Source organism: Copadichromis virginalis, linkage group LG14 (assembly GCF_057382275.1).
Source record: "Copadichromis virginalis isolate Kocher_CV1m ecotype Utaka linkage group LG14, C_Virginalis_male_GT1.1, whole genome shotgun sequence".
Lineage (NCBI taxonomy): Eukaryota > Metazoa > Chordata > Actinopteri > Cichliformes > Cichlidae > Copadichromis > Copadichromis virginalis.
The window spans coordinates 42314032-42328809 of NC_140631.1; the positions used below are offsets into that span (position 1 = coordinate 42314032).

General features: G+C 46.3%; 1 protein-coding gene across 4 annotated transcripts; it reads left to right on the forward strand.

Annotated features, from left to right (window-relative positions):
- The first annotated feature begins 247 nt into the window (after positions 1-247).
- Positions 248-10223, forward strand: eif4h (eukaryotic translation initiation factor 4h). Of its 4 annotated transcripts, XM_085431022.1 has the most exons (8): positions 248-367; positions 4219-4406; positions 4489-4553; positions 4635-4731; positions 5713-5820; positions 6266-6412; positions 6963-7078; positions 9775-10223. In XM_085431022.1, the coding sequence occupies exons 1-8, from the start codon at positions 303-305 to the stop codon at positions 9778-9780; spliced, it is 792 nt and encodes a 263-aa protein (XP_085287148.1). In that variant the 5' UTR covers positions 248-302; the 3' UTR covers positions 9781-10223. The 4 variants fall into 4 exon arrangements, with proteins under 4 accessions (XP_085287148.1, XP_085287147.1, XP_085287149.1 ...); XM_085431021.1 differs by lacking the exon at positions 9775-10223 and having other exon boundaries at positions 6963-7102; XM_085431023.1 differs by lacking the exon at positions 9775-10223 and having other exon boundaries at positions 5713-5793; positions 6963-7102.
- Positions 10224-14778: the final 4555 nt, after the last annotated feature.

A 14778-nucleotide genomic window follows, 5' to 3' on the forward strand; every position in this document is an offset into this window, starting at 1 on the left:
TCCAAAGGCAACAAGGGCCAAACATTTATTGGCTTCAGGATTATGACATTTTAACAACTGTTACTATTGTTTACTTTGTATTTATTTTAACAATTCCATATAGTTTCGTGTGTTTTTCACGTTCGTGCTGTGTTTTCATTGCTTATATTATAAATATTTCTTTTCAAACTGAATTAAAAAAAAACATAATTAATAAAAAAGAAGTTAGTGTGTGATATTACCGGTCAGGCGCTCTGCGGGCAGCTAAACCCGCTGTGTGTGTGACGTGTAGGACCTCCTCCTCCAACACACAAGCAGCAGTAATGGCGGACTACGACAACTACGATGAACGGGACCGGGCCTACGGCAGCTTCGGCGGCGGCCGAGGGTGAGTTTCCGCCGTGCACGGCAGCTTTGTTGTGTCCCCGAAGAGCAAACTCGACCGGACCGTCGCCGTGTTTCCCGCTGCTGTCCGCCCCGAGTCAGGGGAGCAGGCTGTGTAGGCCCCGAAGCTCGACACGCCCCGCGGTTACTGAACAGGCCGAGCAGGCATGAGGGTATCCCGGAGATATCAGCCGGGAAACACCGCGGTCTCGTAGCTGACATGCTAACAGTTAGCAAGCGGCTAGCTAGATGTAGACAGTAAGAACAGGCTCTCCAGTGTAGCGTGGATCGTCCCGCAGCTTGGCGGTACAGATACCCACTCAGCGCGTGTGGCTTTGAGGCGGTGGAGGCGAGTGGTGGGGAAGGAGGCCGCAGCAGGTTTAGGTGGAGGCGGTGGCGGAGCTGCCCGCATGGCTGCATCATGTGTCCCCTGCTGCACATCCATCCACGTCGCAGTCAGAGCTGAGGGTGGGAGTCGGTTAGAGCCGGTAGATGCGCTTACCGTCAGGTTAGCGGCTGTTTTACGCTCTGTGGCACTGCGTGTTGTTATCTGATTGCTGATAAACGATTTTTTTTAAAAAAGTGATTTTTTTTTTTCCTGGAGGGAGGGGGCTTCAGGATGTCTGCAGCACACAAAGCTTTAACATCAGTACAGGCAGGAGTCACCTGTGAGAAGATCGGACTGATGTTCTCTCCTTTATCACAGACTTAATGAACGAATTAATAGAAAACAGGTTTTTTTTGCCGAAAGTTTGCTGAGATTAATTTTTGGTCGATTAATTGTTTCAGCAATTAATCTTTATTTCTGTTTCTTCGGGAGCACCAAACCAAATTTTAATCAAAGTTTAGAGAATGATGAAGAGTTAAAGGGCTGCTTTTCTTCATCAGTTGTTCTGTCAGGAGCTGAATCTGATGAGAGGGGATAAACGTTGGGGCTGAACATGGGGCCTGAAGTCTATATTTTAGGAGTGGAGGGAATTCCCCTCATTGCATGCTTCCATTGGAGCAGGGTGGGCTGTAGAGTTTGAAGGAGTCTGGGCTGATTGAGTGGCTGAGCCCTGCAAAGACAATACATAAAACAGAAACCAGACTAAACTGTGTGAAGGTAATGTCTGGTAAATCAAACTGTGCTAACTTCTGCTTGAGCATCTTCTCAGAGCACTGAGGTCCATGTCGGCACATGTTGAAGCCTGTCTGTGTTTGAAACAGTGGGGGGCGCTGTAGTCCTGCAGGGAGGGAGCAGAGCTCCAGATGTTGTCTTGATTGTTCTTCTAGTCACTCTGCACCGCTGTCCTGAACGTTATTGGACCTCTGTTTGTGGGGATTTCTTGCAATATAAGTGAAAAATTTATGTATAACTCTTTTTAAGATGATCTCCTGATGGCTCCAAAATGAGGCAGAGCAGACTGTGATTGCATGAAGCTTTGTTTGAGGGTGCTAGACGGCTGATTTCAGATCTGAATCCAGACTGTTGCTTCAAGAGTTTAGCAGCTGGCTCCATGTCAGTAGGTCAGAATTTTACTGGTTCGTAAAGAAGCTCAACATAATCTATAAGAACCAAACATCTATTAATAGATTTGTTGTTTATAATAAGTCTGTGTCTGTGAAAACGAGTCCCAGTTTCCCAGATATCCCATTTATTTTAAAGCCAAAGCTAGTGGAAGGTGTGGAGTTCTGCATGCGACTGGCATTCCTGCTACAGGGAGATGCTGCTGCTGGCAGCCTGTAACAAAGCCTCCAACAAGTCAGTTAAAGCTTCATCAGTTTCTCTGCTGTTACTGTGTTTAAGAAGAAAAGGTGGTGTGTGGGAGCAGCACAAATTTTTGCTTCAGTTTAAACGACTCCTGCAGGCAGTTTGAGGTAACACTTTTGACGTGTGAATGTGGAAACACTGTGAGAAAACTGCTCCTCAGTGAGGGTCTGTTTCAGCTTCACAGGGGAACCCTGTCTGAAATCCTTTATTACTGGCCAAAGGTCGTCAGGTCATCGCTCATGTTGAGGGATTTTTGTGGTGGCTGCATAGTATAAAGTGTTGCAGCACTCAGTTTGAAGTTGCCGTGTTAGGACGAGTGCTGGAGGCTGAGAGTGGGCCTGTGGGGGTGGGCGGTCCATCTATGGTCAGGCCAAACAGTCTGAGAAAGCCTCAGTTTGATCAAACCACAACACAGTGCCGGTACTTTTCCTTTGCCAGCATGTTTTATATGCAACACCTGATTTTAGCTGCGCGTTTGTATCATAGCAACAACAACCGGTCAGCGATGGATGCAAATCAACTCCAAATAGCAGCGAGCAGGAGCCAAGCTGGCTGACTTTGTTCATGTAGAGCAGGCTGACGCGCTGCTCAGCTCCTACATTTTAACCCCAAACTGCATGGCCGAAGCTCCTCTGGCTGTGTTCCTGCTTCATCAGACCTCCATCAGTGATCCAGGAGCAGGTGGAGCAGCACACAGCAGAGCGATAACCAAGTGGCTCAGAGTTTTGAGTCCGGTTTGTAGTTTATAATTGTTTCAAAGTTTGAGCAGCTACAGAAGGTTAAACCAGCTGCTCTGAAACGCAGATCTACACTGACGGGTGCACGGCAGCATGTCAAGCAGATGGAAAAAACGTCTTTTTACCTGATAAGAACAACAGGACACAGATTTACTGGCATCGTAAACACACCACTCCCAACCTTCAAAGCGTCATAAATTCCAATTATGATTATTTATTTATTTTTGTTGTTCAGTTGGTGGAAATTTGCAGATTTACCCGTTATAATGATAAGTTAGAGCAATAATTCCTATAAATGGATATAAAACTAGAGATGTGCACTTACGTATCACACATTCAACATCTCCCAGACCGCTGTTTGCTTCCACTAACGGGTTTGCAGAAATCACAAAAACCGCTCCAGACGCACGATTTGTGATCTGATCAGCTGTTCTTTGCACTTCCTATGTTGGAGCATACGTCATAACCTTGTGAGCATCAACTATTGTGTGGTTTCAGTGTGCCTTTAGCTGTGAAAACAGGAAGTGATGTCATTTTTGCAGGAACTGTAGTTTTTTTCCTCCTCCAAAGCCTGTCAAAGCTGGAATACTGGAAACGGTTTATTTTGATGCTTTGTTTGTCATTTTGCTCCAGTTTATAAAAATGAGTCTCACAAATGAAATTCTGAAGACTCAAAATACATTTCCTGTGGTTGGAAACTATTGTGTGCAACTTTTCTTTCTTACAATTTTGATATTTCTTATTGGCTTATTCCGCTTATTAAATAATGTATGTAATTACTGTGGACATTTTACAGACAAATTATTAAAGTTTGACATATAAGGGTTGTACTGATGCATAGCAACTTGAAATGTTTAAAAAAACTCATGTAAAATGTAAAGTTTAGCTCTGGCAGATTGTGAGATTATTTCTGATCGTTCATCAAACTACAGCTGATGGTTTTTCCTTTCAGACCGATTTCCAACATTCGTTATGCGTAGTAATTTATTTACTTGTTTGTCTCTTTTTTTAAATCTTCATTTATTGATCATTTTCATTAATAAGATCGACAGAGAGCCAGTATCGTCCAACAGCATCGTCTGATTGGTCAGGCTCTCATTCCGTTTCACAAAACGGCCGTGAACGAGCGACCGAGCTCATAAAGTCATTGGGAACGCATCACGGGGCCGATTGCAGCTTTTAGGTCTTTCTGTCCCCGCCATTTCCTGTTTAGACTCCAAAGCGAGCACTCCCAGTTTGGAAGACCAGTGAGCTTAATGTGTGGAGAGTTGTTGTCTTTAACTCTGGTCCAGTCTGACCTCTACATCCCACAATCCTCTTTACTTGTGTCCCTGTCTCACGATCCTCTGTCCCCCCTCCCATCAGGCCCCGTGGCGGCAGCGGTTCCGGAGGCCCCAGGAAGCAGAAGGAGCTGCCGACAGAGCCTCCGTTCACGGCGTACGTGGGAAACCTGCCGTTCAACACGGTGCAGGGAGACATCGACATCATCTTCAAAGAGCTCAACATCCGCAGCGTCCGATTGGTCAGAGACAAAGAGACAGACAAGTTCAAAGGTTCGGAGGGGGTGTGGGTGTCGGGGATGATGAAGTTTGCCTCAGGTGAAACTTCCTGTCTGACTGTTTGCGTCTCTTTCAGGTTTTTGTTATGTTGAATTTGACGATTTGGAATCTCTAAAAGAAGCTTTGACATACGACGGCGCCGTGAGTATCTGATTTAATAAACCCGACGTTTTCTGGTTGTGCCACGCTGCTGTCTTGTCTGACAGGAACTCTGACCTGCAGTTATTAGGTGAAAGGTCACTGAGGGTGGACATCGCAGAGGGACGAAGACAAGAACGAGGAGCGGGCGGCTTTGGCTTCAGGAAAGACGACGGCAGAGGTACGAGCAGAGAAGAAGAGTGCTAACGTGGTAGGAAGGTTTCCAGGCTGGAGTTAGATCCCAGAGAAAATCAGGCGTGCGTTTCGAAACGGGAAAGCTCTGAGGTGCTCCTCAGTGACCTGGAGCAGAAGACGGCTAAAATAGTTTTCACCAAATTCTTTACCAAAACATTTTTCTGCAGCTGAGTTGCCCATAAATCATCAGTGTTCTGCTAGTCTGTGCTGATTGGTCAGTTAAGGACGCAGGACAGGGCATCCCTGCTCGACGGCGCCCGTACCCAAACGATAGCTCCAGCAGACGTTAGTAGAAGCTTCAAGTGTTTGTTGGCGCTTTATGAATAAAGTTGAACATTTTAACCAATGGGAGGCGGGGCCTGCTTGCGATACGCCCCAAACTGTAATGTATCAGGGAGGTCACGTGGTGCTGGGACCTCCCTGATATAAGAAGACCTCCTGGCTCCTGTTCCTAACCATGTTTCCTTGATCAAGGCCAAGAAAAGGTGATTAGGATAAGTGATGAGGGCTTAGGAAAAGAGGGGAGAGGTCCTGACACGTGCTGGAGGCGGGCGCCGGTTGAATCTGATTCAGATTTAAGTCCAGCCTTCAAGGAAACGCAGACGAAGCATGTTTGATGTTGCCCTGTGACTCTGAGGAGGACTCTTCATCTTTCATGCTTCATTTCTTCATCCTCACCTCCACAGACACCTCCCCTTTTCCTTTCACCTCCCTGCTGTTCGTAGTCACCTGCAGGTAGGTGGAGGCCACCTGACGTCTCCTCCTGCTGACCTTTCACCTTCTTCAGTGTTCAGAGTGCTGCTGCTTCTCTCTAACTCCGATTGGCTCATGGACCACTAACAAGCTTCGCCTCTCTAGTGTAGCCCCTCCCAGCAGGAGGTGCTGCCACCTCCTCTGTTTTCTTTCCTCTCCCCCCCCCCCCCCCCCCCCCCCCCCTCAGTGTTAAACTGCCCCGTGTCCTCTGCAGGACGAGGAGGCTCTCGAGGCGCTCCCAGAGGAGGAGGAGGAGGACGCGACTCCCGTGAGGACTTCGACCAGCCAGGAGGAGGTGCGGTCAAAGAGTTCAGCAGCTCAGGTTGGACAGCATCGCGTTCCAGCGGCCAATCAGGGCACTGCCAGCTGGGTTCTAGCCAATGGGACGGCAGGAAAATTTCCTCGGCCTCCAAACTTTTTTAAAGCAGTAAAACTAATCAAAGTAATATTTAGACGGCAGACGTGCACTGCTCTCTGTTTACATATATGATGTGAGGCCATATTCTGATTATTGCTCTGGTGGTGAGGCATGATTGACCAGCAAGGGAGACTAACGTTAGAGGCTAACACACCAAACAGGAAGTGGTAACTAGTGTCTGGCTCCGCCTCCTGAAGCTGCTGGACACACCCTGTTTTTCCCCCATCATGCCCTTCACCTCAACCATCTCATATTCATTTCCAGGTCTGGACTCTTTCAGGGCGCCTGTGGCCGTCTATCTGAACACTCACCTGTGTGCGCGTCTGTCTGCTCACCTGTCTCTCTGCAGGTTTTAGAGATGATGACTACATGGGGGGGCGGAGTCGAGGCGGTGGCAGTCGCCCTAGTGACAGAAGGGGTGGAGGTGCAGGGATGGGTCGCTACAGAGACGGACCCCCACGCGGAGGAACGACAGACTTCAGGGAACCGTCTGAAGGTGACATGACTTCCTGCTTTGTTTTTTTTCAGCAACGCTCTGACACAGGTGGATTAGGTTTGGTAAAATATGGCAGCGCTGTATCAGCAGTGACTGTGACACTGATAATACATAGAAAACAATTAGCCAGGTGCTAACAGGTGTGTACGTCTTAGGACCCGCCTGTCGCACAAATCCAGGAAGAGGAAGGATAGCAGAGAGAGTAGGAAGGGTCATCGCAGTATCAGAATCCTGAGCGGATGATCGTCCGATTAGCCAGTGAGGCATACACCTGACACGCTGAGCTGAGAACACAGCAGCGTGACATCAGCACAGCATGTGCACATACCTGTGTTTCTAGAGGCTCCCCCTGGTGGCCTGCTTTGCTTCCTCCTGGTGTCCCACACAGGGGTTAGAAAGAAGAGTGTTTCCTGCTTGTTATAGAAATGCTTCTCTGGAAAAAAGCCCCCAGTTGAGATTTTTCCTGACTGGAAGTAAAATGTCTGTTGATTTAAAAACAGGAAGTTCCCCCGGCGTGCACTGACTGTCTGTTGTTATGTGTCTGTTGCAGAGGAGCGTGCACAGCGGCCTCGGCTGCAGCTGAAGCCTCGGACCGTCTCTGAGCCGCTCAACCAGGTCGCCAACCCCAACTCCGCCATCTTTGGCGGAGCGAAGCCGCGAGAGGAGGTGATATCAAAAGAAAAACCATAAGAGACTGAAGGCCGCACGGCCGTAGGGAGGGAGGGAGGGGGCGGGGGAGAGGGAGGTTAGGGGGGCGAGAGCGAACTTTAACCAAGAAACGCCAAACGGGGTGATTTAGACGCCACAGTTAGTCCTTCCTGACAGACGGCCAGCTAGCGAGCGAGCGAGCGGACGCTGCCCTCCTCCTCTTCTTCTTCTTCTTCCTGTTTGAGTTCAGTTTGAGCAGAATATTTATTCTTAGTGGGAATAAAGACGAATCGCACTCTGACACTCTGATCAGTAATAAACCTGTAAACACAACACGGCGAGCAGCTCGTCAATGCATGTTCCGTCTTTGGGTTTCTCTGCCCCGCCCCCTCACCGCCACCTCCGCTTTCTGTGATGTCATACCTGCTTTGTCCTGTAGCCCCGCCCCATCCTCTTCTGGGTCAACGGTTGCCCACATTTACTCCAACAGAAAGAAGCTCTGAGGTTAAACCTGTAAAGTCTTTTAGTGTTTCTTTTTTGTATTTTATAGTTGTTGAACTACAGCCCTGCCCCCTCACTCTGATTGGTTGAAAATGTCCCCCACTTTAGTTGTTTTGTTGTTTTAATCTTTGGTGTCTTTTGTTGATTTGGTTAGCGTTACAGCAGCTTGTCGTCCTGGGTGGGTGGGGTTTAATGCCTGGCTCTCAGCAAGCTCCGCCCACTCAGGTGTCCACAGCAGACCCAGTTGATGAAATAAGTAAACTGCTAAAAAGCTTTAGACTTCTGTTCCCATGATGCTCTGCTAGCACAGACAGGTGCTGCATTCACTGTCTGCAGAATTTTACATGAAAAATCAAAAAACGGTGCATTCAGGTGCAGGAGACAGCTCCTCGGGAATCATTAAATCCTACTAGTTTTCCTGATTTATGACTGTGGAAGAACAGACCCTGAATGCAGCACAGTTTGAAAAGGCTCTGATTGGCTGTGTTCTGTCGGGTTTGCAGCGATGTGGCAGTGTCCTGTCCAATCAGCTTTAACAATGCCTCCCACACTGAACACACAGAAGGGAATCTTTTCTGATTGGTCTGTTGATCCACACTGAAAACTTTTATATATATTTTTTAATTTAATTGTATCTATTTTTTTTCTTCTTTTTTTCTTTTAGCTCTTCCCATTTGATTTTTAACTTTTCCTGAAACATTAGCTCTGAGTCACCGTTCGCCTTATTATGAGTTGAATGATTATGAACTGTTCTCTCAGGAACTGCGTCATATTTTTGTAGGAAACAAAATCTACCAGCTTTTATTTAATGTTGGTGAAAATGTTAAGGAAATGTTGTAAGAGAAGTTTGACCACCAACAGCAATGACAGCAGAAATAAGTGAAGACATTGAGCCCGGTCTCTATTGATTGTGTCTCCGTTTGTTTGGTTTACAGGTTTTTACAGGCTCACTGAGACTAAATGTGTAGGCGTATTCTCAAACTTCATAAACTATCCGGTCGTTAAGTCTGACGTCACTAGCCGTGTCTGGGTCTAAACTCCGCTGCAGGTCCATATATCAAACATCACTGTGGCATTACTGAGAGTTGAAAAACTGTCTAAAGTCTTTCATCTTTAATAAAATGATCAGCGTTCTGCTCTACCAGGTGTAACAACTGAGTTTAACATCCAGGCATCCATGAAAACGGAATTTATGACATTTAACGGAGTTAGAAGTTAGCAGGAAGTTAGCTTGCTAGCTTCTATCTAAATACAATATAGCATGTCCTGACTGCGGGGTTTTGGAAACAAATTCAAACGTACAGCTCTGTTATCACTTCCAGCATAAATGAAGACAGAAAACTAAACAGCAGTGACGTTTGTAGGGTTACTGAAGTTGGGCTAGCTGGTATATAATGTTGTGCTACGTGACCGCTAGCGACACAGCTATGTTAGCATAATATAAACAAGCTAACTTTTTCCACTCGATAAAAGTTAACGTGAGTGTTCTCGGTGGTCAGGAACAAATGTAATCGCATGGCAGGATGCTGTAAAAGGACCAAACTTCAGCCAGGAGAACAACTGAGATAATCCATCCACATATGAGGTTAGTCATTCATATACTGCTGCATGGGCTGGGCTGTAGTTACATCCTAAGGTTTTAAAAACTGAGCTTAAATAAATGATTAGCGGTAATAAAAGCCGAGGGAGGTCAACAGGGATCACTGACTGTTTTAGGAGCTTTTTGAGATCAAATAGAAGAAAATACATAACATTAAACATGTTAACAACACAAAAGCCATATTAAACGCAGACTACTTTAGACCCGGAAGTAGGATTCGTCACGTCATCACTTAACGACCGGATATGTGCAGAACTGTTACTGCTTTAATGTCGTCAGGTGGTCCCATGTGCTCTGAAGTTTCCTGTTCAGGCCCACCACCCTCCAAAATCTGTGAGAAGCTCAGTTAGTCTCTGTACTTTGTAAAAGATGATGGCAGCGCTGTCGTACTCGCACTGAGCGAGGTTAAATCACTTGACGGCAGCTAAAGCAGTGAAAATGTTCTGGACTCTGAACGGTCCCTCGAATCCAGGCAGACGATTTTCATTCATAAAAATCAGGGAGGACAAAATAAGTTCAAAGTGTTTTTCTTAACTTTTATTTTTCCCTTCCTTTGCTCCCCTTTTTCATCTCTTCCTTCTTTTTTTCTCCTTCCATCTGTCTTTGATTACAGCACTGAGTCATTTAAAGCCGCCACCACAGATCCCAACCAGACGGTGGCGCTAGCACGCCGCATTGCCGACAGAACAGAAGAAACCGAAAGCTTTTTTTTTTTTTTTTTTTTCTTTTCTTTTTTTTGTGCTGTTTGGTGGTTTCAGTGTGGGTCAGACGCCAGCGTCCACCGATAAATTGTTGTAAAGTTGATTGTGTACAATAAAGATGGGGCTTTGGTCTGGAACCTGTAACTTCTGTGTGTTTCTCTGTGGCCCGACAGGAAACTGGCTGTAAACCCGGCCCAGGTGAAAGCTTTCAGGTGTGGGTCTGCGTCGCTTTGACATCATGTGGTTTTTTTTTTTTGTTTTTCTTGGAGGTAAAATGCAGAAACGTTTCTGAATAAACAACTGTTAGAACTTTCCTTTCCTTGAGTTTATGGCAATAAAACTGTCTTCATCTTTGTCCTCATACCAACCCGAATGTGTTTAATTTCAGGGTGGGGGAGGCGGGGCATTGATTCCTCATTACATTTTTATTTTTCTTCCAAATGAAAGAAGAATAAAGAATAAAGCTCGTTCTGTTCTGCCTCTGTATGTCTGTGTCGCTCCGACGAGCAGCTCCTGCTGCGGTGACCGGCGTTAATGTTAAACATGACCACAGTCTACAACTTCATCAGGTACACCTCTCCAGCAGCTGGTTGGAGCTCCTTCAGTCGTTGCTCAGAGGTGACATCATCACACACCTGCTGGAGGTGGTTCCGGAGATGCTGCAGGACCTTGCTGAGGGTCTTGGTGGATGTGGGAGGGCTCTTAGAAAGTTTGTTCAACATCTAAAGCAGTTTCACTCATTTCTAAAGGTATCCTGACTTCAGCTGTTTCATTTACAGTCTGGTCACCTGGGACAAACTGAACTCGCTGGACAGGCTTAGAAAGCCGGAAGGTCTCGGTACTATAACTGGACGTCAGCATGAAGTGGCAGGTTGGCTCTGAGAGTAAAGGGTTTGTTCTGGGAGCTCAGGGGCCTCGCTGAGCCAGCAGCGCTCCTATTTCTGTTCATGTCCGCCAGATTGAAGACCGGGACCAATATTGGAACCGCTGACATCAGTGAGGGGCTACTGCAAGGAACTCACCGATGTTGGTCCACAGGTTCTGATCAGTCGGGCTTCAGCTTCCACTACATTAATAACCGGTTCTCTCCCAAACCCAGCAGCAGGCTGCTGAGAAACAGCCTTCAGCTCAATTTAATTTATGCATGCATGTAGCACCAAACCACAGCTACAGTTGCCTCTGGGCCCTTCATATTATAAAGTAAAGACTACAACAGTACAGAGAATCCCCAACGATCTCACGACTTGAGTAAGCACTTGGCAACAGCGGTAAGGAAAAACCCGTTTGAATCAGAAGTTAAACGTGCAGGTAAAAAGAAGGGGAGCAGGCTTTCTCATACATGATGTATGTATCTGTAACCAGGCAGAATAAACTCAATCACTCATTAAACCGGTGGTTCAGTTCTGACCTGTAACATGTATTTTGCTGTTGTGGGGTAAAGGGGCGGGGCTGAGAAAATACAGGTGTGCTTTAAATGAGTTTCTCCAGGTTTCATTCACCTGTGTGTCTACTGTTCATTCAGTTTGAGTTTGACATCTACTCCTTATTGTGGTAGATGTGTGTATTTTATGACACTCACACCATCCTAAACGCATTTGGAATTATTTCCTTTAAACTCAGTAATCCAGTCAAACTGAGCGCCACCTGTGGGCGGGGCCTGTTAGCACAGGTAATCATCCAAGTCTGAGGGTAATCGATCAGGTTACACTTAAATAAAGTTCTCGAAAAAATAAAAGTTCAAAAACGGTTTCTGCTATTATAAATAAGTCAAAGTTGTAATTCACTTAAGTACAAATGCTGGCGTCCTCCGGTGTGTGCGTGCGTGTGCGCGCGTGCGTCCGAAGTCTTCCTGGTTGGCTGTGTTGTTGTCTCAGCCCTCGCAGTGTCTCTGTGCTCCTGTTATTCCTTCACTTCCTCCTTCAGGTCGTCGACATGTTGTTTAACTAACTAGCAGCTGCTGGTTAGTGTTTCTTAACTACCATCAACTTGTCCGGGAGTTAGCTATCTGCTAGCTCTAGCAACCCTGTCATCAACAGGTAAGACGCCTCATTACGTCGGTAACCGACCCGGCTATTTGTCAGTTAACCCGTAAAGTGAGACAGTTAACCCGGTCTAAGTGTCCGAGCTACTGTCGTCTGTCCTGCTCTGAGTTTCTTTGAGTCTTTGCTCTTTTCAAACTTCTCTAACCAGCCTAGCGTTAGCATAGTTTTTAGCCTCCTAGCCGCAGATGGTACTTCCCGGACTTAACATGCCGGATTCCGTTAACAAACCGTCGGATTTAAAGTCCCGTGAGTTACCGGTAAGTGTATAATCATCTCTGAACAAAGTAATTCGGACTTCACGCCACTTATATGGAGACGTTTTCTCATTCGGCTCTCAGTTATAATTAAACAATGCTCATTTAAATGACACGCCAGCTTGAATACCGATGAAGTTTAGTCGGAGTCAAGTTGTGTGCCGTGTTGATGATTTATTAAATACGAATCTCGAAACTTTATGAAACATAAAGCCGAATTCATCAGAACATTAGCGGGAATATTTCAACAGTTTTTCCACAGTGTTTTTTTTTTAACGTCGGCGACAAACGCGACACAAACGTCCATTTTTCTCACGGAATTCGGCTAACTGTCACCTGTGTGCAAAACGAAGTTGTTTTTGGCCATTTACAGTGTTTATTTCACGACAACAACAAACCTGTAGCGTAAAATACTGAACTCAGACTTTAATATCAGAAGTTCCAGTAAAATGTGGTCACGTGTCTTTGGATAAAGCGAGATTAAAGCTGTTTGTTATGGAGACAAATATGAGTCATGTTTGTAAAGTAAGAATCCAGTTCTGTGAAACGTGAAGCAGAGTTGATGAGAATAAGAACAGCGAGCAGTTTTTAGTATACAACTTTATTATCGAGCGCTACGCGAAAGAAACATCAGTTTTTCTTATGGAGTCTGGCAAATGGGGAAATTGTTGAAATGACCAGAAACAATCAGTGATTAAAGATTAAGGTGACGAAAGCTGTGGAGGGTTGATGAGGGCAGCACTGACAGGTTCAGCTGCTTTATAAAAGCGACTGTTTACAATTTAGGTGAATTTTTAATTTTTCTTTTTGTTTCCAGACGTGACTTTGTGGTTTCACTTCAGTTTTTACTGTTTAAAGTGTTTACTTTCATTTTAGTTCTTCTTTGTCACGTGAAACTTTAAAAATCAAAGTTTTCAAATATTTCACATGATATAGTAGAAATGCCTGAGCAGCAAGCATCTAATCTGAAGTTAGCGTTCAATAACATGCTGAGAATGCAGAGAGAGATCATTGAGTTGGTGAGCTGTGTTGAACTTAGTCACAGCGACTGTCTTAATACCTATTGGATCACCATGGTAACTGATGCTGAGCACAAACTGGACTGGAGCCGGTGAGGTTCAGTGTAACATGCTCAGGTGGGCTGTGGCATTCAAAGCTCGCGCTCGCCGTCACGCCGCCATCAGCCTGATATAGGCAGGATCCACACTTTCATGCTGTTAGACTGGGGCAGCAGAAACTGAGCTTCAGACCAGGCAGCATTTTTCCATCTTCTATTGTCGTTTAGTGGCTTCAGTTTGTTGTTCACAGCTGGCAGGTGTGGCACCTGCGGGTCAGCGTACTGGGGTTGGTCATTCGAGTTCCTGTTGCCTCGCTCTCAGCTTGAAGCAGACTGTCTATTGTCTCCCAGAGAGCTGCCTCTCACGGGACCTTTTCTCACATTCTCGGTAAACTCAGAGATGGCTGTGTGGGAAACTCCCAGCACATCAGCAGTTTCTGAAACACTCTGATCCATGTGTCTAAATGCACGGAGCTCCTGTCGTGTGATTGGCTGATCAGATACTTGTGTTGAGGAGCGGTTGAAGAGGTGTACGAGCGGCCGTGTATGTTTCGGTACGAGCTCAGTCTGGTCAATCATTTTTGTCTTCCACGCGTCACACTTCATCATTTATCATCTTTATTCATCTCCGTCCCGCTAACACTGTATGTGATTTGAGTAGTGGCGCTTCATCACTGCTCTCGTGTGAGCATGCTCAGAGCCAGAGTGTTTTAACAGGGAAGTTTGATAGCTCCATCGTGATGCGTGCTCTGCAGTTTTCCGTTTTGTCCGTCCAGCGAACAGAGAAAAAGAGAAAACCTGGAAAAGTCGGAGCTGCTCTGTGACACAGACCTGCAACAAGCTACTGATCCTTAGTCAGGATCGTTGTGTGTTTGCATACACACCACACCGCTGTTTGTGTCCCACTGCAGAAGGAAAATGTTCATATAATCGAGCCGAAAAGAGCAAATGAAGCCAAACTGGTTTAAATTAAAGGCTTTTATTGTGAAGGACTCAGAGGAACGTGTTTTTAACTCCATAAACCTGTGTCTTTCTGTGTGTGCGCGTGTGTGTGTCAGCCATGTTTGCGTCCTGCTGTAACTGGCTCTGTATGGACACAGCCAATGCGGATCAGCCCACTCGAAGCGACAGACGTCATCAGTCCTACACCAACTCGGCCTTCACCAGCCAGCCGTCTCCTCCACCTGAACACACCTGTAAGGCCTGCGGGGGGCGGCTCGACACACCTGCCACAAAAGTAAGTGAGTGATTGTTCCAGCCCTGAGCCTGCAGCTGCAGCGAGGTCCTGTGGACATTGTCCACAGGGAGGGGGGGGTCGTCACACTTGTGTTCAAAGGGCTGTTGGAGGTTAAAGTTCTGGATCACGTGACAGATTTTTGGATCCTTGTTAGAGCCGGTTGGTAGGACCACCTAAAGCAGGGGTGGGCAACTCCAGGCCTCGAGGGCCGGTGTCCCTGCAGGTTTTAGATGCGTCCTTGATCCATCACAGCTGATTCAAATGGTTAAAGGACCTCCTCAACATGTCCTGTAGTTCTCCAGAGGCCTGGTAAAGAACTAATCATG